The sequence below is a fragment of the Phyllostomus discolor genome, chromosome 6 (assembly GCF_004126475.2).
Source record: "Phyllostomus discolor isolate MPI-MPIP mPhyDis1 chromosome 6, mPhyDis1.pri.v3, whole genome shotgun sequence".
In the NCBI taxonomy this organism is placed as follows: Eukaryota; Metazoa; Chordata; class Mammalia; order Chiroptera; family Phyllostomidae; genus Phyllostomus; species Phyllostomus discolor.
In genome coordinates, this window is record NC_040908.2 from 52,080,560 (window position 1) to 52,107,463 (window position 26,904).

The 26,904-nt window shown below is 45.1% G+C and overlaps 1 protein-coding gene across 1 annotated transcript in view; it reads right to left on the bottom strand.

Moving 5' to 3' along the window:
• Positions 1–706: 706 nt before the first annotated feature.
• TACR1 (tachykinin receptor 1) overlaps positions 707–26,904 on the bottom strand; it is a 158,099-nt gene continuing 131,901 nt past the window's right edge. Inside the window, exons 4-6 of the mRNA XM_036028205.1 lie at positions 6,741–6,891; positions 4,847–5,043; positions 707–3,925 (exon numbers count right to left, since the gene is read on the bottom strand). Of these exons, the coding sequence (XP_035884098.1) occupies positions 3,634–3,925; positions 4,847–5,043; positions 6,741–6,891 (640 nt within the window). The 3' untranslated portion in view covers positions 707–3,633. The remainder of the gene's footprint in view (positions 3,926–4,846; positions 5,044–6,740; positions 6,892–26,904) is intronic.

A 26,904-nucleotide genomic window follows, 5' to 3' on the forward strand; every position in this document is an offset into this window, starting at 1 on the left:
TCCTGACATGGTTTCTGGACACAGGGGCCTTGACCCAAGCCCTGGTGCCAGCTGTGGGGGTGCCGGCTCCGGTGGGAGTGCAGACTGCTAGCTGCTGGCCGCCAGCTGCTGTGCCGTCAGGACCCACCAGGGTGTTCAAACTCGGACCACTCACTCCCCAGACAGCTCCCAGCCAGGGCCCCCATAACAGGGTTACCGGGCCTGGCTATTTCTGCCAATGCGGGCCTCATCTAGGGGCACCTGTTGGCAAACTGAGATTTTCTCAGAGCTTCACTCAGTCTGAGGCTCTGCCTGCCCACTGCTTCCTCCCCTTTCTCCACAGGCATCTGATCTGCCCCAAGGTCCCAGGACTTCCCAGCCTCCTCCAGCTTCCTTCTCTATTTATCTTTCCCATGGACTTCCCCCAATAAATCTCTTGCACTTCTAACTCTGCCTTAGCATCTGCTCTGGGAGGACCTGAACTGACACAGCTCTTCACCTGTGACATTGTGGTCACTTCACACAATCCCACCTTACTTTCCCAGATCCTTCCTTGGAAACAGCCCCCACATTTTGGCAACTCATTTTGCCACGGAGTTAGGACTTTCTTGGGTGTTGGGTTTCATCCTTCTGATTATGCAAGTGGTTAGGATTCAGAGGACCACCCCTTCAGCCTCCTGTAGGGTGCTGAGTTTCCCTGGAGATAAGACAGCAATGTGAGATAGTCAAACACATATTTATTCTCTATGGAAATTCTTTCCAGGATCCCAGGCTGGAAAATGGATATCTCAGGAACGACCCAGCTCACACACAGGATCCTTCCCGAAAGCCAGGTCAACGAGTTCAGCTCCTGAGCCCTCTTTTCCTAGAAGTCCTTTCAATCCTTCCAAGAAAGAAAACATTCCAACATGTCTCAGCATTCTGGTGTTGGGGAGAGGACAAGGACTCTGCCCCTTAGATCTTCCCCTAAAAGGTCCCCTCCCCACCCCTTAGTAACTATGGTCCGACTGTGAGTCCACAATATACATCAGCTCCTCTTTTTTGAAACAATGAGGAAGAGGAGAGGTTGGCACAATACAGAGAACACACTGACGGCAACTGGATCCCATATTTTGGAAGTAACACAACAAAGATTGGCCCCATGATGTCTTGTATTCTATTCCTACTGAACAGTACACCGAAGAAACAGACTTAGGAGAGAAACACAGGAGTGACACATTTCTGTAAGAATGAGCCCCATGCACAGCGCAAATCCTGGTGTTTCTCACATGTGGGAGAGGATGACATTTCTTGTAAGTTAAATGGGTGCTGGAGAATGGGTCAGAGGAAGGCTTGCTGGGCTACTTCACAGGTGCTGTTTTGCCATATTTGAAACAGTGCAGTACCAATTCACACTCTAACAATGTGCAGTGACGATGCTGTCCAACCATGTCTCACTAGGTCCCCTGTTCTGACTGGTGGCCCCCCCTTAGAACTACCTCAGAGAACTCTCACTGCGCAAGTTTCTCTGAAGGTCTCAGCCCTTGGCTTGATTACACATATTGAACGTGGGTCTTTAGAATCCTGGGGAGAATCTGCTTCTCAGCTGCCTCCATGCCTGCTGCATGGCCTCAGCCCACTTGGACTGGTGAGTTAGCAATGGCTCCTCAAGAGTGGAAGACGCTGTCTGTCCCCAGCTCAGGGCCAAGTCCAGAGCAAGTACTTAATGATCCTTGTTGAACTCAACTCTAACCTCTTCCATAGACAGGATGTCCCCAAGTCCTTGAAACTTTCTTCTTAACTTCTTCTCATAACCATGCCGGTTCTTTATAGACTCCTGAAGACAATCATCCATACATAAATGTTCCAATTCTTTATTGGAAGTATAACTAATGTTTTCAGCACTGGCTTTTGTTGTCCCTAAATTATGTCTTCTGCTCATATATCTGCATTGAGCTAGCTTTACTTAATTTATTTGATCCTTCCTATGAGGCTTTGCAGAGTATGGTTCTCAGTTCCTTCCAGCTTATACTATTGCTCTACAACAACCCTCCCCCCACCCCACCCCAGCCCTGCCTGGTGTGGTCTGGTAGGATTAGAGCCAGCAGGGCTGGTGAGGCTGTGAACCCTGTGGACAGTGCTGTTCTCCCTCCACACCATGGACACAACACATGTGCATCCTTCTTCAAACGATGAGGAGGATATTCATGGATATTGCATGAAGTTTCTGCTTTCAGCCACTTCAGGACAAAGCACAGATCTGGGAGACAGAAAAGAACTGCATGCTCACCTGATGGAAATCCCAAAGCTTTACTGGGACATGAAGCATAAGTGCATGGATCTTGGCAGGTGAACTGTTCTGTAGGGTCCGTGTGTTGGCCCACCTTTATAGACAGGAGGCCAGCAAAGCCAGGGCGGCAGGAAGGGGGAGATTTGAGAGTCTAAAGGGAAGATGCAAGGTGTCCTCTTCCCAGAGGTACTGCTGCTGTGTGCAGCCCTTTTGCTCAGTGGGCATCTGAGCACATGCCTGATGCTAGTGTAAAGCTAGTGCCTCTGTCCTAAGACACCCAAAAGGCCAGGCCAGGGAGTCCACAAATTGGTTATCCTGGTGTTATCTCCAGCTGCAGGCTCTGCCTGCTAAAACCTGGTGGAGAGACTCAGGCTTTGACACCAAGTGCTCAGCTCTGTTAAAGACTAAAAACTTCCAGGAGAAAAAAAGCACTCATGTTTTAGGACAAATCAGAGAATGGCTGACATGGGTGTTGACACATGGTCTTAGCAGTTGCTACTTCCCTAGGAGCTTGGTATTAAATCGCTAAACTCTCTTCTATTCTTTCTGAGACCACTGTTTTTTGGTGAGACAAACAAAAACTGATGCAATGATTGAACCATTGAATGTTAAAATTTGAGGGACACTTAGATGATCTAGTTCAGCCCCACAGTTTTATAAATAAGGAAAGGAAGGCTTAGACAGATTAAGTACAGCACAGCTCTCCTGACTCTTGATGACCCATGATGGACATTAGCTGGTATTAGGGGACACATTCTACCTGCATCAGTTGCTTAGGACAGTCGCCGGGGACAGAATGCAGATGAATCTGAGGCTCTCAGTCCCATGATATTTATATGCCCTAAAATATTGAGATGTCGAAAAGAGACGGATTTTGTATTCTTTTTGCAAGTGCTTGGGGTTAAATCTCTCATTCAGCTTTTCTGGGGTTCCTTCTTTGGCTCCTCTGGCTGAAGGACAGTAATTTGAGCTTGACTGAGAATGACTTTGCTAACATAAGACAGAGGCTCCAGGCAAACAAGACAGGTAACTCTGTTGCTACATTGCAGGATTCAACTTGAAATGAGTGCTCACATGCAACCAAAGTTTATTCTAGAACCATGGAATAGATTGTAGAGAACATGGAGTACAACCTTCCCATTTATAGGCTCAGAGAAGTTGGATGATTTGCCTCGGGTCACAGCATGGGGGTGGCAATGACATGGAAGAATCCAGGTTTTTTAACTCCATGATGGAATATTTTTCCTAAACCATTCTAATACTTTTCACAAGCCCCAGTGTTAGGGGTTTCTGATGGTTTTCAGATCAAGGAATTATTCATGCATGAAGTGACGCAGGACAAAGACAATGGTGGCTGCCCCTGCCCCTGCTGAAGGCCCCAGGGTCTAGGAGAGCATGTTGGAGTAGAAGCTGAAGCTCTCTGTCAGGGTCTTGGAGTTGCTGCGAGAGGAGCCATTGGAGGTCAGGTCCAGGGATGAGGGCGTGGCCTTGGGGCCATCCTCGGGCTCCTCCTCCTGGTTTCCCACCACTGTGGAGACGGTGGTCTCCAGGCGGCTGACTTTGTACACACTGCCTTGGGTCTGTAGGTACCGGGTGGATTTCATTTCGAGCCCCTCGTAGTCGCCCGCACTGATGAAGGGGCAGCACCGGAAGGCATGCTTGAAGCCCAGCCGGAACCTGGAGGGAGAGCAGATGGAGCGGTGAGCTGGGGCGCGGCCTGTTTTCAGAGGGTCTTCCCGCCACTGCATCAGCCCTTTAACATGTGGATACACCCAGGCATGGCTCTGTGTTTTTATTTTTAAAATTAATTGAGAACTGGAGACAGTAAGGCCAAAAAGATTTAAAGGTTGGTCATTAAAGTCAAACCCAGTACTAGAACCCAGGTTCAGGTGACACACGTCTTTCCTGAGGGCAGCCACTGAACTATGCTGCCTCCACTGCTGTGGCGTCGGCCAACTTTGGGTCGCTCAGCATCGAAATGAAACATTCACTACGGGCTTACTCGGTGGACAATACTGTGTTAGCAACTATGTGGTAAAAACATGACCATTTAGTCCCTTCCTTCAAGTGGTTCACTGTCTGAAGGATGACTTTCTGCCAATCACCCTCTTCCAGTATGCCTCTCCCAAGCTGCTCTCACAGCAACTCTGTCTCTCTGTGTCCACACACAGCCCCTGTGTGATAAATGCATCGGGCAGAGTGCACCAATGCACAGCCACAGACTGGATCCATCGAGTGGACCTGCTTTCTGCACATCAACCACAGAGGGTCTTTTTTGTTTGTTTTTTGTTTACTTTTTTAAATCTGTACCCCACTCCCATTGACTTAGTTGGCAGTGTTTGAAAGTTACAAGATATCACACAAAAATATGGATTTCTGGTTCTCTTTGGAAAAGAAGAATATGTCCACTTTGGGCTTATATTCCTGTAGTGGTGATCATCAGCAGGGCTTGAGTAATGTGGTGCTTAGTTTGCTGTAGTCCCTACCACTCCCTGTTGTCTCACAGCTAAGTTTGCTCATTTAGTTTGGCTGCTTGGTGGTTATTTAAACAGATGGTCTTGTGGCCCCTGGAATGAGTCTGGGCAATGGGGTTCTCACCTGTCATTGAGGCAGCAGTAGATGATCGGGTTATACATGGTGGAGCTCATGGCCAGCCACATGATGGCCAGGTAGACCTGCTGAATGAACTTTTCCAGGTAGAGCTCTGGGTTGATGTAGGGCAGGAGGAAGAAGATGTGGAAGGGAAGCCAGCAGATGGCGAAAGTGCACACCACGATGATCATCATCTTGACCACCTGGTAGAGGGTGAGACAGGTGAGACCACCAGCACATTCTCCTTTGCTCATCGCTACTTTCGTTCTTCTCCCACCACTCCCTCACTGCACACAGTGCCGTCTGGGTGGGACATGTTCTCAAAACCCCTTTTGAGGAAGAAGAAAGACCTTTATATGTGTTACTAGGGCTTGGGTTATGTCAGTGGTTCTGAGAGTTTGGCCCCAGGACTTGCTCAAGACCTTGTCAGAAATGCTAATTCTTGGACCCCACCCAGACTCACCAAATAAGATGCTCCAAGGGTGGGACCCAGACTTCTGTGTTTGACAAGCCCTTCCAATTCTGATGCACACTGATGTCTGAGAATCCCTGTGTTATATCATCCTCTGGGCAATAAGTGGAGAAGCTAAGGGAGACCACATTAATGAACCAAAGGGAATGGGGGTTCAAGAAGCAAAGACTCAGGAAGCAGGGAAATACCAGAGGGGGAGAGGCAGAGAGCGAGGGCAGCTCTTTGCTTGGAGTCTCAGCAGGGGGGCAGGAGAAGGGACAGGATTTGGACAGCTGCCACAAGCGAGCATCAGATGTTTAAAGGGGATTTATAAAGTTTTATGAACTCTGGGTGATATCACCGCTTCCCTCTTTCCCCAATAATCAGTGAAGAACTACCTAGCCTCCACACAATGAAATAGTATGCAAACATGAACCTAAACAAACAAAAAAAAGAATAAGGAATCTCTCTATATATTGGTTTTTGAAGGTCTTTTGGATATTTTTAAGTACAAAAGGAGTGAAGGGCAGAAAGTGTATATTTACTATTGTGTGAAAAAGGAAAAAAGTAATTTATATTTATTTGGTACATAAATACATTGTAATATTTGGAAGGATTAATAAGAAACAACGGTGCCTACCATAGTGAACGTGCTCATGAACTTGGGAGCTGGGTGGAGGCAGAGCCTAGACAGGAGGGATCCTTTTCATGGTAAGACTCTTCATGTGGTTTTTTAACTTTTCATTTTTAAATGATTTAAGACTCCCAGCAAGTAGCAAAAATAGTGCAGAGAGTTCCCAGCTTTCTCAGGTGACACCACCTTACATAACCGTGTCACGTGATCAAAACCAGGACGCTGGGGTTAGCGCAGCGCTAGAACAGCACTGGGGTCCATGTGTGGGCTGCCTGTGCTCCACAGGCCCATGTGGGGGCGGGGGGGGGGGCAGTTCCATGAGATTTTATCACTTGTATAGATGAGTGAAAGCCCTGCCACAACCAGGCACAGAACTGCTCCAATGTGACCCTCCGAACCTCTGACCTGGTGTCCGCCATCATACTGCTGTTCCTTTGAATACAATATGTTTTACGTTTTCACCAAGTGAATATATTATTTTGCTAAGCTTTAAATAAATAAAAGAGGACTGAATACCTCTTTAATGCTTTCGTAGTTAAATGCTGTGTGTGTGTGGATATGTGTTTTAATGGCTTGACAAGTTGCGGTTACCCGTAAGGCGAGAGCAAGGTCATGCCCCCACAGGCAGACCTAGGTCACCAATACATTAAAGAGGGCCCCGTTCCTTCTCTTCCCCTCCTGTCCCCTCTGCTGTTCCCTAGACCCAGGGGGACTTCGTGCCTGCTGTCTCTGAGCCTTCTGAGCCTCTGGGCCCATATGCTTGCCAGCCTGTTGTCTGTGTTGGGGTGGGTTAGGGCTGCCTGTCCCTTGCTTACCTTGCGCTTGGCAGAGACTTGCTCGTGGTATCGGTCAGAGGAGTCCCCGGGAATCTCGCTGGCCCACAGCGTAATTCCCACTACGGTGTACGCATAGCCGATCACCAGCAGGGGGAGGAAGTAGATCAGAACAGGCACGCAAATGTGGTACCTGCAATAAAGTGGATGGGAGGGGTCAGTCTAAGAAATAATGGCTGATCAAGGCTTGACAGCTACCTTTCTCAGCATTTGCCGTTAATGAGTTTGGATGATAAGACCCACCGCAGGGAGGCTTGCCACCTGCAATGGATAAGTGGGTGATACATTAATGGATAAACTAGAAAAAGCAAATCTCTTCAACTTATACTTTTCTGGTGGACTTTTTCCATAATGAAGATTCCTGTTCAGATTGAAAAGAGAAGAGTAAACATGGATTAAAGAGAATTGAATCCATTGTATACCTATGGCAATTTTAGTTAATGTTGAGTTCAATATTGCTGTCATTCTCTTCCTGCTCCCTCCCTGCTGCACCGCCCCCCCCCCCCCCCCCAACATGCAACCTCAGGCTTCATTATTATAAGTACATGCTCTATAAAGAAGGGAGTGATTGTACCACTCAGTTGATACATTTCATGTTAAACTTAGACACGATTTGGGTGCAGGGATGCAGACCAATGGATACTTTCAGACAAGAGCCAACATGATTGTTCTGAGCCCTAATCCATTCTATCTGACAAATGAAGTCACGGACATAAGAATAATTAGCTTGGAGAAGAGAGATAAGACTTATCCAAGACTAGGGTCAGTAGGAAAAAGCCACAAGGTGTTAGCCACTCCTAACACCTTGGTTCTTAAAAATATATCTCCAGAGGGAAGCTGCCTGGGTCTCCGAGTCACCACTTGGAGTTTAGATAGCAATGGACTTAGTCTGACTGAGACACACCAAGACATAATGCTTTGCAGCGTTGGACTGCTGAGCCTTCGGGGCATCCACAGCAGCAAGCATAGTGCATCCTGCTGTTTCAGACAAGGCTCTTTCTAAGGAGGACATTCAAATGAGTTTTTTGAATTTTTAGACAGAATATTTTTTCTGAAGGGGTCATTGGCAAGTCTGGCTAGTCATAGCCCTTTCCTCTGATGCGAGTTTAATGGCAAGGCTCAGCATTTCTAATAGTAATGATAGTAACAGCTAATACTCTGGGAGGTTTACTCTAGGCCACTGTGCTAATAATGTCAGTGACGGCATTCCCAGCAGAAACTGGGAGGGGATCTCACTGAGTCACCAGCACAATGCCAAGCATTTTGTTAGCATTATCCCATTTAATCCTGAAAATAAGTGATTGGGTAGATACTATCATGATCCTATTTTGTAGAGGAGGAAACTGAATTTTAGAATTTAATTAAATTATCTAAGTTCACAGCTGGTAAAAAGAGGAGCTGGTATTAGAATACAGATACCAGAATTAGATCCTCCTCAATGAAAAAAAGTCACACAATGATATTTTCATCCATTCTGTTTATGCTTATTCTCCACAGTGAATTTTTTCCAATAAGGGAAATGCATTCAATTTCTCTTTTACAGATACTCTGTTTCCAACCATTTCTCTGCAAAGCCCCACAGTTTAATATTCAAAGCCAGGCCCGTGAATATTAAAATTTGCAACCTGAAGACACTTGGAGAGTTTTTAAGTAACAAATCACAGATGTAGCAAAGCAGGGAGCCAAGCATATCCACTCTGTGCAGACAGGCTGCCCCAGTCTCACCAGCTGTTCAAGGTCCCCCTTTATTGTCACTTCCTTTGTGAGCCTCTGGGCTCTCCTGCTGCAGCACAGTGATTGCATACTGTGTTCCCTGCCTGATCTCAGCCCCCTTCCCTATTGCTGCAATCAAAGTAGTGGCTATGAATTCTGAGGACCTCCAGGCTGTACCTACTTTTCCCACCTGTAAGAACAGCCTGTCTTAGGTAAACTGATATTTCTTTGGTGGTAAAACACTTTAGTTGAGCTTTTCAGGGTTACTGCCTCAGAGCAGTGAGCACTCATGTTGGAGTCAGGGACATGATGGCAGATACTATAGACAAGCCGCCCACACTCCTTACCTTAAACCAGTGGTCCTCCAACTTGACACAGCTTTGGAATCACCTGGTGGGCTTATGGTTTAAGGAGTGTCAAACTCATTTTCACCAGGGGCCACATCAGCTTTGTGGTTGCCTTCAAAGGATCGAATGTAATTTTAGGACAGTATAAATGTGACTACTCCTTAACTAGGGGCAAGGAGCTTGGGGTTGTGGCCAGGTAGAAACAAGGCGTGGGCAGGATAAGACAAGGTGGAGCGGGGGATGCAGCCCCTGGGGCCTTGCATTTTCCACCTGAGGCTTATACAAACAGAGAGGGCTGAACCACACCCAGAGTTTCCAGCCTTGCACATGGGCCTGAGAACCTGTGTTTATAACAAGTTCCAGGTGATGCTGCTGTTCATCTGGATTTAGTCTTGGAGAAACACTGTCCTACACAGCCCCTAAAGCACAAAAGAATCACCAGGGGAACTTTTAAAATGATCAGTGTCCACAGATATTCATTTAATTGGCTTGTGTGTGGGAGGAGGATCCCATATTTTGGAGAATTCTCCAAGTTATTCTGGTGTACAGCTAGCATGGAGAACTGCTGTTGCAGACCCACGGTATGCAGGCCTGTGGGGACTCTGAGATTTTATGACTTCACTAAAGTGTGCATTAACCTTATTTTCTAGCTTCTGTATCAGATGCTTTAACAATTCCCCAGGCCACCTATTCCCTAGAGATAACTCCTTCCAGCTTGTCTTTCATATGCAAACTAACCAATCCAAAACCCATAGCAGCACTAGTCACAGAAGCCAAAGTTGGAAACAACCCAGAAGTCTCTCAAGAGATGAACTCTGTGAACAAAATGTGGCATATACATCTAATAGAATATCAATCAACCTTAAAAAAGAAAGATTTTCTGATACATACTACAGCATGGGTGAGCCTTGCAAACATTATGCCAAGTGAGTAAGCCAAACACAAATGGATGAATATTGTATGACTCCACCTGTATGCAATATCTAGAATAGGCAAATTCACAGAGATGGACAGTAGATTAGCTGCTAGTACAGAAATTGTGAGGATGAAAAGGTCTGGAAATGGGTGGTGGTGATGGTCGCACAATATTGGGAATGTCAAATAATAAATTTTGTTATGCATATTTTATCATAATAAAACAAATTTAATTAAAAAAATAACACTTCAGATGAGCTGGGTCTCACAATTTGCAGTGTTTTTCCTCCTCCAGGTACTCCTCAACAAACAGCCCCGAAGGTTTGATTTGAACAGGACCAAAGGTTAAATGCATCCTCTTGGATCTTGCTCAGCTAAAGACATTGCAAATACTCTATCCAAACATCTAAGTTATCAAACATTCAGAATGATTGTAGACCAAATGAATAAAATTCCATCATTAAAAAAACAATATTAAATACAGTTATTCCTCCTGGACACTATTTTTGGAGAATTTTTTTTTACTTTACCATATCCTTGTAGTTAATTGGAAGTAACTCTGTTTTTTTACTTCTCGCCAAAATTATTATTTTAGAGAGCTGGTCAGTGAACCTAGTGTAATCTTGCTTTGTACAGCTCCATGCATTTTTTGGCTCTTGGATGTGATATTCCCTAGGTTCCTGCCAGGCATGATTTTAGCCGTTCTCAGAATTAACATCTGCCTTGGGAGAAGAGATCAGGGGTCAGGAATATATCAGAAATGAGCTAGAGAAAGTGTCAGGAGTAACTGCAAGTAACAGCGACAGAAGGGATGGCTTGGTTCCCACTTGATCAGATGTGCACTGATTTTGATGGATAAATCCTGCCAATGAACTTATCAGTCCGTCCTCTCTGGAGGAAGGTGCATGCAACAACTTCATGTCTTTGTTCTCTCCAGCGTATTCCTCTAAGCAGTGAATTGGACTTGACACATTTTACAGGATAAATTTGCGGAATACAGGTGGCGGAGCCCCAAGTCCTGCAGATATCATCCTGTCCTTAGTGCCTTAATACCTTAATGCTCACTAATCCAGGCTCACTGAGGGCTCGCCAGGCTGGGGTCCTCTTCGTCATCCAAGAGTCAACAGTTCCAGTTTCTGAAATAATCCTTAGCATTTGAAGTGAAGATAGATACACGTATTAAATAGTATCTAGGGTACCCTTGACTGGTGTAGCTCAGTGGATTCAGTGCCTGTGAACCAAAGGGTTTCCGGTTTGATTACCGGTCAGGGCACATGCCTGGGTTGTGGACCAGGTGCCCAGTAGGGGACACTTGAGAGAAAACCATACATTGATGTTTCTCTCCCTCTCCTTCTCCCTCCCTTCTCTGCTCTCTAAAATTAAATAAATAAAATCTTAAAAAGTGGTATGTAGGGTGTCTTCTAATGAACTTCATGGAGAACTTCAGGTGCAGTGGGGTGGTGGAAGGAAGCCAAGAGGGTAGTGCTCTGGGTTCCCCACCCGCCCTCTATGAGACAGCTCAACTTTGCTGGGTTTATATATTGGCTATCTGTGGATAATTTTGTTTGGCGGTGGTGGTGGTGGAAGATTGCAGCTGTTACAGAGAGGCTGAAAAGCATCGATGTAATTCCAGTCCCTATTCAGTGCATAAGTCCTCTCTGCAATATCCATATGTCATCGTAACCTGCTGTCTTTTTTCTTGAATACTCCCTGTGACGTGCTGGTCACTAGCTATAAAGCCAGCTCCATCAGGGATGTCCTATGGCTGCTTAGAGATGCATGCTCTCAGGCCCCACCCAGATGGACCAAATCAGAGTGTGCATTTTAATAAGACTACCTGGTTATTTATGTGCAAGTTTGTAGCACAGAGCTCTCAATCTTGGCTGCACATCACCTGGGGAGTATCAAAAAAATCCCAATGTGTGGATCCCACTATAGAGCTTCTGATTTAAAATTGGTTTGTAGCACATCCTGAAAATCAGAGTTTTAGTAGCTCCCCAGGGGATTCTCCTGTGCAGGCAGGGCTGACTGAGCAGCAGAGTCACTTCTGCTGCTGGCTGTGACTGACACATTGCTCCTTAAACTGAATAAACCTGTGGTTCTGCAGCTTTAACTACGTCATCCTAGCTCATGAGCAACAAGCTGAATCCGCCCCCTGATCCTGCAAACTCAGAGCAGCATGCCCTTCCCCAGAGCCCTGTTTGCATCTCGGACTTCTCAGCCATCCCTCATTTGACAGGCACCGAGCAGCTTCACCTTCCTGCTCTTCCTCCAGCAGCCCTCGGGCTGTCTCTTCTTTAGGCATGATACTATTTACCTGCTTGACATTTTACTTCCTGCAAAATATTGCCTTCTTTGCAGGTAAATGGGGTTTCTTTGTAGTAAAGGAAAACAAAACCCTTATATTTCTTGGGTCACTTTTACTTTCAGACTTGATATCTGCCAAATCCCCAAACCCTGCATTTGGGAGCCAAATCCCCAAACCCTGGCAGTCCTGTTGGAGGTGACCTCCTAATTAATAATCATATCAATGGTCTTGTGCTTGGGGCTGGGGACAAAGAGGTGAGTCCCTCCCTGCCTTTGGTCTTTTTCCAGAAGTTTAGCCTGTAGTGGGGACAGAGAAGTGATTGACAGTAGGCACCTTTTCAGAAGGAGTGGAGACATTGAGGAGGGGTGTTAGGGGCCTTTATGAGTATCTATAAAATATAAAGAAATGGAAATATGTAAAAAATGTAAAAATTACCCTGAATACAATAGGTGTTTTGTTACCAAGTGAATAGGGTAATGAGAATGCAAAAGTGAGACTCTCAATCCAGCTGATCAGAGAAGCTTCCTGGAAGAGGTGCTACTAGGCCAGGCCCTGGTGAATAAGCAGGAAAATAGCAAGAGCAAAGGTACGAGGGGAGATCTTGGCACACCGAGGGTGCGGTGCTGTGGTTCGGACTGAATGGAACAGGGCTGTGTGAGGAAGCGTCAGGAGTCTTGGCCAGGAAGGTGGACAGAAGCCAAGTCCTGAAGGGCTTTCGGCACAGGCTAAAGGGTTTGTAATTCACTCTGAAGGTGATGGGGAATGTGAATTGGTTTTAAACAGGGGGGTGATCTGATCAAATATTTGTACTCTGGCCTTGACGGGGCGTGGGTAGAGGTGGGCAAAGCTAGAGGCTCCAGCCTTCAGGGTGGTATGTGGGGATCCAGGCAGGAGGTGACAGTGACCTGAGCCAGCGCCATGGCAGAATGGATGGGTGGGGCAGAGGGGAAGGGCCTCAAGGGGTGCTGGAACTGAGGAAATGCTGGCTGTTGATGGGGCAATTTGCTTAGACTTCTGGTCTCTGTGAATGAGGGGGCGGGGAGTGAGGCCAAGCGTCGCTAGTATGGGGACCCGGAAGGAGGAACGGATTTGTTGGAGGAGTGGTAGGTTGACCTTGAGGGCAGGCAGTTGGACGTCTGGATCTGTCTGGAGCTAGGACAAAAGTCCTGGGCTGGAGATTAGATTTAGAGTTCTCACGTGTCCCCAAAGCTTGAGAAGAGGGGGGAGCCGCAGCTGAAGGGGGACACCTGTGTGTGTGTGAAAAGGTGGGGAAGGAAGTCCTCTGAGACCTCTCCTGCTCATTACCCGTTCCACCTGGGGTGACAGTGACATGAGTCCATGTCCTTCACTCTGCTCTTCTGAGAAGGGTCAGGATCACTGCGTCCAGCCATAAACTCTGGGCAGAAATGCCCCAGTTGTTCCCTGCCCACCTCCAACCTCTGGCTGAATGGGAGACCAATCAAAACCGATTGCTCAAGTGCATTATTTAATTCATGGAAAAAATGAGCTCACAAAATCCTTCCCCATCCCTGCCCCGGGGGCTGCCTCCTGCTCCCTCAGGTGAACAGGACAGGAAATGAAGCCCATTCTTGTAGTCATTGACAGAATTTTGTGCTCATCTCCATCTCCTTTTTCTATTTATCTGCTTGCTTGGATGATATTGTCCTTCGTGTTTCTCTTTATTCCCTTTCACAAAACTGGCACTGTGGAAATACTTCACAGAAAGACATCGTTTCAGGCTTTGGAGGACAGTAGGGCTCTTGCCTGGTCCCTCCCCAGAGAGCACAGAGCGCACTGTCCCCAGCGATGTGCCGACCTGCCGCTCTGCCACTCCGCCGCTCGCGGTCCCACAGGCACAGAGCCTGGGGTAGAGCATTCTTTAACATCTTCGTATTTTTAGTCATTTCTCACTACAAGTTTTATATCTATTCATTGTGGATTTGAAATTACAGACAAGCAGTAAAAGAAAACCTACAAAATTTCCTATCATCCTATCACTTAGAAACAAATTCTAATAGAATTATTTTTATGCACTCACACTTAACATTGGTACATACACAGGCATGTTTTAGATTGCTTTAAAAACTTAACACTATGTACCAACTTTTTTGGTAAATAAATGTATTTCTATAACAAAATTTCTAATGACTGTAATAATATTCTGTTTTATGGTAGTTATTTAACCAGTCTTCTAGTTCAGACATTTGAGTTATTTGCTGTGTTTTGATAGTTAATTAGTGCTATAATTATAATACTCAAATATATGTCTTTGCTCTCATTCTTATTTGCCAAGAATTAATCAATTGAAATTTAATGCCTTTAAAGGTTTGGTACGTATTGTCACTTTTCAGAAAATGTATGCCGGTTCACACCACAGCAGCCCTTCACGAGGTTTCTCTTTCCTCTGCATGGCTGCTCTGGGCTGTCGAGTGTCCTGTAGTCTTTGGCGCTGTGATAGCTGATGAATGCTTCCCTACTTTACATTTAATATTCTTGATTCATTATACTTAGAAATTTTACAATTGTGTTATTTAGTCATTGTCATCTCTTCTTTTGTGACTTGTTTGCTTGTGTAATTTATTCAATTTACATTGAAGTTGTTCATATTGTCCTTATTAAACATCAGAGTTGTTCATATTGTCCGTATTAAGTTGTAAGAACTCACTCTGGCTGGTGTGGCTCAGTGGATTGGGTGCCAGCCTGCGAACCAAAAGGTCACTAGTTCCAGTTCCCAGTCAGGGCACCCGCCTGGGTTGTGGGCCAGGTGCCCAGTTGAGGGCATATGAGAGGCAACTGATCAATGTATCTCTCACACACTGATGTTACCCTCCCTCTCTCTTTCTCTCTCCCTTCCCCTCTCTCTAAGAGTAAATAAATAAAATATTTAAAAATATTTTTAAGAACTCTTTATGGGTTCTATCATATTATACTTACAATGGCCTCTTCCAAACCCAAATCATGAAAACATGTGCCTGGATTTCTCCTGTTTACTTATTTGATTATTTGCACTTGACTGTTCAGCTTCTCAGGGGTTTATTTTGGTCAATATATGAAAAAAGTCTTCACATATTTTTTCTCTAACAATTTCTAATTTTTCCCGGCCTCACTGCTGGATACACCACCCTTTCCTCGCTGATATGAAGCTGTACTTGTACCTCGTACATTCATGTATATACTTGGTTCTGCTTCTAGGCTTTTGTTCTGTTTCCTTGATCCACCCCTCCTTCCTGGTGCTAGCCCTGCACATCTCAATTATTGTGGCTTTGTAGTATATCTTTTACTTATGGTAGTACAAATGTCATATTGTTTTATTCAGTTCAAAAATAAAAATATCTCCAGAACTGCACGTTTCTTAAAAAGAGGGTCAGGGGACGGATTCAATCATTTGCAGCCAGGCTTGCAGCTTCCTGGAAGATGTCAGGTGGTGAATTTGCTGGCTGTCCCAGCATCAGCCCTCATACTGAAGTTTAACAGTGAATGCTATTGATCTGCCCAGGGCCTTATGTCTTTGTTTCAGATTTTTAAAAAATCCTCACATGAGGATATTTTTTCATTGCTTTTAGGGAGAGAGGGTGGAGGGGAGGGAGGGAGGGAGGGAGGGATGGAGGAGGAGGAGGAAGGGAGAGAGAGATATGAGAGAGAAATATTGATTGGTTGCCTTCCATATGCACCCAGACTGGGATCGAACCCACAATCTTTTGGTGTACTGGATGATACTCCAACCTACTGAGCCACCTTGCCAGGGCCAGATTCTTTCTTGATCAGCATTCTTAGGCAAAGACAATGGTCCTCAGAAGGATGTGTTTCCAGGATAGGTTACAGAGTTTGGAAATGCTCTAACAAGAGGCATTTAAACACTGGACTCCAGCAGATAGACACTCAGCTCCCTCACCCACACCCCTTCTTCCTCGAGTCTGCTAAGGGGCAGGGCAGAGATGGAGGTGGAGGCAGGTGGCTAACACTCCTGCCTGAAAATTTTATTTGGTGGACGTGCTAAAGAAAAAACAAACTCTGTATTATAAAGCTTCTTCAGGCTTTGAATTGCTGAGATGGAAGAACAAATTAGATGGCTGATTGGTTTGGTTGGGGATGTTATTGCATTTTGGGATAAGGCAAGATCGGTTAGAAGCATAATTTTGGGTAGGGTAAAAATGCTAAATTAGTCTCTGTAAGGAAAAAAATGTTAAGAGTACAGGTAATAAGAAAGAGGGAGAGAAAGGAGAGAGAGAGAGAGAGAGAGAGAGGTATTTTGGGTCCCCATGGTTGAACACAGGACTTGTAGAAGAACGCAGCCAACAGGAAATTTCCTGTGGCGAGGACAGCTCCATATACATATACAGACCTGAGAGTAAATCCCAGGACAGTGCGGTCCTATCCTATGCTGTAAGTCTCTGATTTTTCTAGTCACACCGCAAATCTCCTGTAGGATGCACCACAGCCAACAGCTCCAGTGGGTCTTTGAGGACGGGAAGGAAGAGAACTGGTTTCCTGATGGAGCCAAGTGGGCCGGCCAGACAGCAGTGGTGACCACAGATTTTCTGTGTGCTGGGTTACAGTTCTTACCTTGTGGGTTGAGTAGGGAGTGTGGAGAAGAGAGAGACCTTGTCTCAAGAGGCAGGGAGACAGTGAGGGAGTCCCTCAGTCTGCATTCTGCTCCTTAGTCAATCTTTCCAGTCTGTCAGATGACATCAAATCATGTAATCCCCATGGTAGTTCAGGAAGCTCCAACCAGCCACAGGGCCAGATAGTGTAGTCCAACAGACAACCGCCACCAGGTGGCGTTGAACTGCAGCTTGCGCCAGGCCCTATAGGAACGCATTTCATTTAGGTTACTGGCACTTCGGTGTACCAGCAATGAAGCAGCATGCATTTTACGTGCTTGTGTGCATTGCACACTGCACACCCCGCCCCCACTGCCCTACTGTGCCAGGATGTTGTTTTCCAATAGGTACCTTGGTCTAGACTTTACCAATGTAGCTTGAGCTTGGCAAACTTCTTGGATTATTACAACCCATTGAGAACAAGACTGTGTTTTGTCTGTGACATGTTTTCCTGCTTATTAGTAGGCACTGATAAGTGTTTTGCTGATAAAACTCATCCCCCTTAAAATGTACAGATGGTTCTTAACTCTGTTGCATTGGGCTCTGGTTGAGGTTGGGGCAGCTGTCACTGTGGCGGACCACTCCTTGCTGGCTGAGCAGCCATGGACAGGTCTGGGATGAGTCTCTGCCCCGGTTGCTGCAGGCTCTGACGAACGCTGAGCCAAGGGAGCTCAGATACACATTGCAGAACTGATGCTTGTACTTCGTTATTCTTCTGAGCACTTAAAATATCGTTATTTTTGGTACGGCACTGTTTAAAAACTGCTTCTGTCAGAGCTGACTGATATCAGTAAGCATTTTCTAATATAAGTTGAAGCATAAATGTGCATGTTGGTGGTTTCATACTTTTCCTAGTCCCTGGGGTCTGAAAAACACTAAAAATAATCAACTGTAGCCACAATAGCCTGTGACTAATAACCATTGCATCCCCAATGCAGTCCGGATGCAGTGCCCTGGCCCATGGCCCTCGTGCTGAGCAGCCGGCTCCTTGCTGTGCACTGAAGGCATTTCTTCCACACAAGGCACATCTTAGCACAACACCCACTAACAAATGGCCAGATAGTGGCCATTTTTTTCTTTTGATGAAATCTTCTGATGAGATCTGGTATCAAGTGTGGTACAATGTAAACAGCTGTTTGGCTTGTTGAAGGTGTAGAAGCTGCACATTTTCTATGTGCACTGGTTTCATTGTAAAGGTGTTTCTGGAAAGTGGATTTGACTTTATCTCATCACCTCTGGGACTTGGGGTAAAAGACAGAAATGGCTAACCCTGCTTTAAATTGAAAAATTAAGGTACGGGGAAGGTAATTGCCTTGTTGAAGTCACTCAGGGTTGAAATGGGACTAGAAAACAGATCTGTCCTTTTCTCATTTCAACCCTTTGCATTTCTTTGTCTTACTGCTCAGATGAGCTCAGAAGAAGAATGAATAAATGTCACTCAGAGCAGGGAAACCACAGTTTTTCAAGAATGAACACATACATCAAATGCAAAAAAATTATCCGTGGCATTAATAATGGCAGATAATTTCTTGAAAAGTAGCATTGCCTAAACTATCAGACCCAGAGCTCAATTCTGTCTACACGTGTGACTTGGAATGTGGCCAAGTCTTGGATTCCAGTTTGTGTCTGGGTTTATTCTTGTATTTCTACAGCCTTTTCCTGTCTTGAACCCTGAGCCCAAAGAAACCTTCAAGTGGCTGAAATATGTGAGAAAAACAAATACCCCACTTTCTGTTCCTCAGCCAAAAGTTCCTAAGTGTGAAAAATAGACCATTATGCCATGAGCCACACAGGCTGCCAGTCTAGAGTTTCCATTAACAAATTGAGCAATGTAATTTACATCTTACAAGAAAATACCAAGGAAACTCCATTAATCAATTTGAAGTCTCCTGTGAATTATATGCAAGAGAGGGCAAACCTTTTTAACATGGGAGTGTTGACAGATTCTCGTACCTCCCCAAGCTGGTCAAAGAGAATCTAGTAATATCCAAACCATCTTTGATGCAATCTTCTCTTATGAGAAAGGAGTCTTTACTGATGGAAGGAAAGCTAAGCTGCTCTATCCGATGGAGACAGACAGTCCAGGTGGACCAGATGTGGAAAGGAGGTTTTGGCTGGGGAGGGGGGGAAGGGAGCAGCCATGGGTTATGAAAGTAGGAGGCAAGCAGAGGGGAAATTGTGCTGTGGACAATGGTTTTGGGTATTTTTAATGGAGTTTTTTTTAAAGCTTTTATTTATTTATTTTTAGAGAAGGAAGGGAGGGAGAAAGAGAGAGAGAGAGAAACATCAATGTGCGGTTGCTGGGGGCCGTGGCCTGCAACCCAAGCATGTGCCCTGACTGGGAATCGAACCTGCGATGCTTTGGTTTGCAGCCCGCTCTCAGTCCACTGAGCTACACCAGCCAGGGCTAATGGACTTTTTATATATTACTTTTGCCTATTAAACTAGGCTTCCTGAACTTGGCTCTCCTTAGATAATTAATCATGTACAATAGATTTCAGCTTTGTAAGGGCTGCATGTACATTGTTAGCAAAGCCACCTGTTCAGGCTGGAGGCCAGCCCTTTGTTGAGGTAGCACCTCCAGTTATGGATGAGGAGCGTATGAAAGAAAGCCATATAGTTGCCTCCGGGCCCCATTCATTCAGCCACCAAATTGTTCATGAACCCCAACTTTGTGCTGGCATCTGGGGATATAGTGGTGAATAAAAAAGACATGATTCCTGCCCTTGAGAAGCTTAAAGTATGGTGGGGAAGACAGACTATAAAATATACTGGCAAATAAATATAAAGTCATAAATGGGTTATATGCATAAAGCAACTAAATGGAGGTGGTGGTAAGGAATCTGGGCTCACACTCAGAGACTCTCTGTTGAGATGGCCTGAAGGTTGAGGCAGCCACGTGAAGGGTGCGGGGTCTATGCAGGGATAAAAGCCGACACAAGGCCCTGAGGTCCGAATGAGCTGGACACACAGGAGGAGCCAAGGGAAGGTTTCTGTAGGTGTAGGTGGGGGTTAAGGGTCATGAGACGTGGACAGGGACTACAGTGTGTAGGTCCCTATGGGCCATGCTCTCAGGACCTGGGCCTTCACTTGAGGTGCCAGTCTAAGTTACTGAAGGGGATAAGCTTTAATTTGGGAGAGAGATGGAGTCAGACATGCAAAGCTGGGTTCAGGTAAGAGGTTGCACTTTCTTCTGTGCAAGATAGTACAGAGGCTGGGACTAGACGGCTGCCTTGGTCAGGGTTCTCCAGAGAAACAGCACCAACAGGATATTGTGTGTGTGTGTGTGTGTGTAGATAGATTCACTTTAAGGAGTTGACTTGCACAGTTGTAACGGTTGGTGAGTCTAGAACATGTAGGGCAGGAGGCAGACTGGAAACTTGAGTAAGTGTTGATGTAGCAGTCTTGAGGAAGAATTCTTCCTTCTCCAGGAAACCTCAGCTTTTGCTCTTAAGGCCTTCAACTGATTGGGTGAGGCTCACCCACATCACAGAGGGTAATCTGCTTTCCTTAAAGTCAATTCTTTGTAAATGCTAATCACATCTATAAAATACCTTCACAGCCACATCTGAACCAGTGTTTGATCGGTCGCCTAGCAAGGATGACACATAAACTTAATCACTCCTGGGCACAGCTTGGTTGGAGAGAGCTGGGGAAATTGAGGGTATGAATTGGAGACAGAATAGGCAGGACATGCAGATGGGAGTATGTGAAGGTAAGGGGTGCCCCAGCCACAGCCTGGGACCCAGTCTTCCTGCCTTTTCTTTTAGTAAGGACTCCTAGCCCCTTTAGTATTTAGGAAGAGAAGAGGCTAAGTGGAGATAGCATCTTGATTCAAATGGAAATCCAATGTGGTAATAAAACTGGTGTAAGATGTGTACATGTGCCTTTTACGAATTAACTAAATAGCAGTCCTGCTATGGTTATGGTCCCTAAAGGTGTTAAGGAGATACCTACTAACGATAGGCCTCCAAATCATCATCATCACCATCGTCAACATCATCATCATCACCATCACCATATTGACAGGTAACACTGACATAGTGTTTGCTATCTGCCAGGAACCATTCTAAATACTTTATTTACACATATTGACTGATTAATGTCTCTCAACAGTAATCTGTCTTGTGGATAATAAAACTCAGGTACAGAGATCACAAAGTTATTATGCACTATGGTACGCCACACAGCTCTAGGACATCATTCACGGAGACTATTGATTCAATAACACCTCTGGAGCTCTGGCTGGGTGGCTCAGTTGGTTGGAGTGCCATCCCGTACGCCAAAAGGTTGATCCCCAGTCAGGGCACATACCTAGGTTGTGTGGGTTGGATTCCCAGTTGGGGTGCATATGGGAGAACATCGATTGATGATTCTGTCTCCCATTGGTGTTTCTCTCTCTCTATCTTCCTTCCTCTCTCTTTGAAAGCAATCAACATATACTCAGGTGAGGATTAAAAAAAAACAACATCCCTGGAGTTTGCAATGCAATTCACCCTGACAGAGAGTAATTGGCCCAAGATTCCATGTTACAGAGATTAGCATTGTCTTGGGTGGAAAAGACTGCAAAACTATCTGAGAAGGGATGCCATGTGTATAGTATACATATGTTTTTAACTTTGAATATATAAATATTTACTAATATAGAGTTCAAAACATAACCATTTTATCTCAGAATAGTATGAGATTTAAGGAACAGTTGCAAAGATAATGCAGAGAATGCCTCTATGCTTCACAGGCAGTTTCCCTTACTATTAACAACTTATTAGTGTGGTACATTTGTCACAATTAATTAACCAATATCAATATGTTCTTAACTACAATCCATATTTTACTCAGCTTTTCCTAGTGTTTATCTAATGTCCTTTTCCTGTTCCAGGAGCCCAACCACACTTCCTCAGACTTCCCTTGGCAGTCGTGAGGCTCCTGGTCAGGTATTTCACAGCATGTCCCTCAGCTGGGATTTGTCTATAGGTGTAAACGTTCCTGACTGGACTGGGGATGTGGGCTTTTTTCTTATTTTTTGGTGTGAGGGAGACCACAGAGATGAAGTGTCATTCTCATCACATCGTATCAAGGGTGCATGCTATCAGTATGGCTTCTCACTGCTGGGGTTAGCCTTGGTCGCCCAACTGCACTGGCATTTATCAGGTTGATACACTCAAAGCTACTCCTTTCCCCCCGCCCTGCCCCCATTCCATACTGTACTCTTTGGAAGAAAATCACTATGCATAGTCCATACTGAAGGATTAGGGGGTTATGCACCCCTCCTTGAAGGTGGAGTTTCTATGTGAATTACTTGGAATTCTTCTGCACGGGAGATTTGCCTTTCTCTATCCTTTATTTATGCAATCCTTTATGTATATCAATATGGATTCATGTATATTTATTATATACTGTGGGTCATAATAAAATACTACTTCTTAAAAAATGTGCTTTAATTGTTCCAGCTTTAGCCATTGGAAGCTCTTTCAATTGTGTCGGGTATCCATTTGGCACTAACATTGCATGTGTGTGTATTTTGAGCTCTTTCTTCATTTCTAGGCATATAAGGTGTTCCAGGCTTATCTTGCAAATTCATTAGCTCTGTCCTTGAATCAGTCATTTTGCAAGGAGCTGTGGTTTCTTTTACTGGAGAATATTATACGAGATAAAAATCTGGGCTGTGCGTAGTAGAGAGCCTTGTTCACTTTTCCAAATGCAATCCTGTTTATGACGTCATTCCCCAGCCTCCACACAGAGTGAGTACAATCAACCTCACAAAGTAAAATCATTCCTATTCTACGTAAGATGAAACTGTCCACTAAATGTCATGCAGCAGACCTTGAACTAGACCCTAAGTCTCGCAACTCCGAACCTCAAGTTTTTCCCCACCACACTTGTTTTCTGCAGTCTCTACTCCTCCATGCATGCCTCGGGGTAAGTGTCATCAGTTCAAGACTTCCTGCTCATTTAATCCTCACAACAACCAGAGAGGATGGATGCTGCTATCTTCATCTCCACTTTGAAGGTGAGGGAGCTGAGACACAGAGAGGTAAATAGTTTATGCACAGCTGCACATCTGGTGAGTGGGCATGCTACACATGGGCTCAGGTCCCCTGACTCCACAGGCCCCAGACCAGGCCCCCCCTTCAGGGACCACATCTCCTACAGGTTAAGTCAGCTCACCACCTGTTTTTATATGGTTCAGGAGTGAAGAATGGTTTCTGAACTTTTACATGAATGAAAAAATCAAAATAAGAATATTATTTCATGGTATGAGAAGATTATAAGAAATTTAAATTTCAGTTTTCATAAATAAAATTATCTAGAGCAGCCACACCCACTCATTTCAGTATTGTCTGTGGCTGCTTTCCTGCTTCAGTGGCTGAGTGGAGCAGTTGTAATGGAGACTGTTAGGGCTTGCAAACCCTTTTTATTACTCTCTGGCTCTTAAAATTTGCTGACCCTTGCTCCATTGCACAGCAAAGGGAAGGGCTGAGTTACAACCATTATAGAGGAAAGCAGTGCAGGTCAGCGCTGTGCCTTCAGTGGACTTACTTATGCCACTGGGATGCTTTCCTTTCTTCTGGTATCAACCCAACTTTCAGCCTTCTTCAAGGTTCAGCTCCTGCTGCTGGGAGATTCTCTGGACCAGTCTGGTCTTCACAATCCTTCTTGTTCTTCTAATCTTGCAGACCACTTAACATCTACTTAGTTTTTGCTTACTTGGTGCCTTGTACAGTTCTGCATTTGACATGCATTAGCTTTCTCTTTCAAGTCATCAGCAAGCTCCTTGAATGCAGAGACCATGAGTATCTCTCTTCTCTACTCCCCACATGATCAACCACAGATTAAGTTTCACAAAACCCATCTCTGACCACTGATACAAATGCGCTCCCTGTTCAGGGTTCTAATTACCTATCAGATTAAGCACAAACTTTTTAGCATGGCATTTCATGCTCTCTGTTATATAATCCTCACCGTCCATTGTTACTAGTTAACCCAGGGTCCAGATTCATGTTTGGAACATAGTGGCTGCTCAGAAAATGTTCCCTCCTGCTCTCCCCTCTTTGCTTTCTCTTATGCTTTTGCCTGGTTGTTAGAGAATTGAGAACAGGTCATTAGATTTGACAATGATGAGGTCACTCATGACCAATTGCCATGTCAGGATGGGAACAAAAAACAGAAAGCAAGAACAAAAGAGTATGTCAATGAAAAAAATAACTACAGCAAGCTTAGCATAGATGTTTGTGCTGAGAAGAAGGGGTATGTGCATTGTTTAGTGTGGGGAGAGCACTGAACGGATTTGAGGGTGAAAGACAAGGATTCAATGGCATTGTAAGGAGGTGGTTAGCTAAGGAAAACTCAGAAGGAGCAGGGAGAGGGCTCAAGTGCAGAGAGGGCAGAGAAGGAAGTGAGGGAAGAAAGAGACTTCTTCCTGTCTTCTCACTGAGGTTACCAAGAATCATCTTTTGAGTCAAGGATGCAGAGCAGGGTTAGAGGTCTGAGGACACCCCCACAGGATGGCAGCTGATGACATCAGTAATGAGAGACGTGCTGGAAGGTTGCCAAGTAGCATGAACTAGTATGGCCACATCAGCATGGTTTCCTGACTTTTGCTAGCATTCCTGGGAGACCCAGGGGTGAGAGGGGAGAAAATATAGGGGAACACGAGGTGGGAAAGCTGAAGTTGGACACGGGTCATGGAGATCATTGAAAACCTTGGGAACAATGCCTTAGGGAACACATTTATTCAGCACCCTTTGATTTGGCACCTACTGAAGTCTAAAAATTATCATGTATTACCCCTGTTTAATGCCCAAACCAATTCTGTCAAAGTGGGATTTCATTATCTCAATTTTGTAATTAAATTTGACATTCAAAAAAATGCCCCGAGATGTGAGTAGATCTGGATTTTAATACAGATCTTTATTTTTCTTTCCACTCTATCATTCTGACTTTATACTAAGAGATGGTCTCTCAAGAGACCTCTGAGTGCCACAGATTAGAGGTGTGCGTGAAGCCTTGAAGGGTTAAGAGACTGTTTAACACCCTCATTTCCATCAAAGCACATATCCTTCCTCATTGTGACACCATTCAGGTAACCCCTCCTGGTTCACCCAGTCACATGGGTGGTGCTTCTGCTCTGCTGAGTTTGTCTTCAATAAAGCAGAGACCTAAGGGTACTAGTGCCCACCTGATGGAACTTTTGCCAGATGGATGGAGCAGATCACTCTTTGCTTTCCCTTCTGTCCAGTCCCAGAATTTCAGGATAGGAAAGGAACCATCGAGCTTCCAATCTCAAGAGCCCTTTGCTCTTTGCTGTGACTCTCCAGAGAGACCCCTGCTGTGAACTGAATGTTTGTGTCCAAATTCACATGTTAAAGCTCTCCCCCGCCCAGTTGGATGGTTCTAGGACATATGGGGCCTTTGAGGATTAGATCACGAGGGCGGAGCCATCATGATGGGATTGGCGCCCTTGTGGGAAGATGACACCTGACAGACCATCTCTCTCTGACCAGTGAGGACAGAGCAAGAAGGCAGCCATCTGTAAATGAGGAAGAGGCTTCTCACCAGGAACAGAGTCAGCTGGCACCTTAACCTTGGACTTCCCAGCCTCCGGAACTGTGAGAAATAAATGTTCTTGTTTAACCCGCCCAGTGTGTGGTATTTTGTTACACCAGCCTCAGCTGATGAAGACAACCCAGGTTTCCTCCAGACTTTCTCTGAGTTTCTCTGGTGCAAATGTATTTTGTTGCCAACTTGACAAAAACAACAAAAATGTTTTTAACGATAAAAAGAAGGCAGCTTCCTGGGTGTAGGAGGAGACGGACAAGAGATTTCTCTCCCACTACCGGAACACCTCTTTGCTGTCTTCCCTCTCTCTGGCTGCTGTTCTCAAACAGAATGTTTTTTTAAAAGGTCACCGTGAGCATGATGTTTTTCAAAATTAAAGTACAGTTGACATACGATATTATATTATGGTCAGGTGCACAGTACAATGATTCAACGTCTACCTTACGACATGATTGCCACAGTAAGCCCAGCAACCATCTGCCATAGTACAGAGTTATTACGATATTACTGACTAGATTTCCAGGCTGTGCTTTACATCCCTGTGACTTATTTATTTTACAGCTGTACCTCTTATTCCCTTCCACCTTTTCCATCCACGCCCACCCCCTCCCTTCTAACTGTAGGTATGCTTTTAATATCCTAATTCTGGGGCCATACCACAGAGACTCTGAGGGAGGGTCTGTGAATATGAATTTTAACAAGTCCTTCAGTGATTGCAGGGCAGGTGGCCCCTCCTACATGTGAAGAATCGGTGTTCAAAGAGGGAACCCAAATTCACTGGCTTAAAACAGCTCAAGTTTTAATGGCATTTTGTTTAGGGCAGTCTTCCAAATGCCTTGTCGAGACAGATTCGCCAGTGAGTTTTGCTGCAGTTTGAAAGAAAATGGGTATCTGTGAAGCACGAGGTGTCTCTGGGAATAGCTGGCAGTTGGGGACCCTCAAAGGTGGTTTGAGACCCCCAAAGTGCATTTACCTTGGTAAGTTTTCTCCAGTGCAGGGCCTACCCCAGTCCTTGAGTCCCAGAACCTTCACTTGTCCACATGCATGGCCTTGGAGCAGCTAGTACGCTAATTAGCCACCTTCTCAGGAATCTGATTTGTAAATCACTGTAAGGGAGACATGGGACTGCTAAGTGAACTGGATGTCAGTGCTGGTCAAATCAATAGGCTATGGATCCCATATCCAGATTTGGCACCAGGAGGATTGGTTGGCTGAATCCAGGGCCTCCCAACACAAGCTCTGAGAACCTGCAAGGAGCGTGTACCACAGCGAGGAGCTATCTGTCGGAGGATGGACCTGCCTGCCCCTGCCCTCACATGGCGCCAGGCACACAGCTGGTGTCCTGAAAATGGCTTTAGCCTGGTGAGGCCAACCTCAGGCCTCTTTTTCCCAAACCCTCAAGATCTCTGGTTGCCAGACTTCTGCATTTCATGGAAAATTTTGAAACAAAATTTGGGGACTGAGGTAGGTTTTCCTTTTCCCCCTAGTCACATTGGGCCAAATATAGATGTTAAAAACTAACCTAAGCTAAGCTCAATTAAACAAAGCTACTGACTGCCATCATCACCACTACATTCAGTAAAAGCATATTTTAACAAGAGAAAAAAAACAGGGGCAAAATTTTGATCATAAAAGGCAGACCTGTCCATGAAAATCCCTCACCACATGAAAAGAGAAAACTGTACTACTCACAGGCTGGGTGT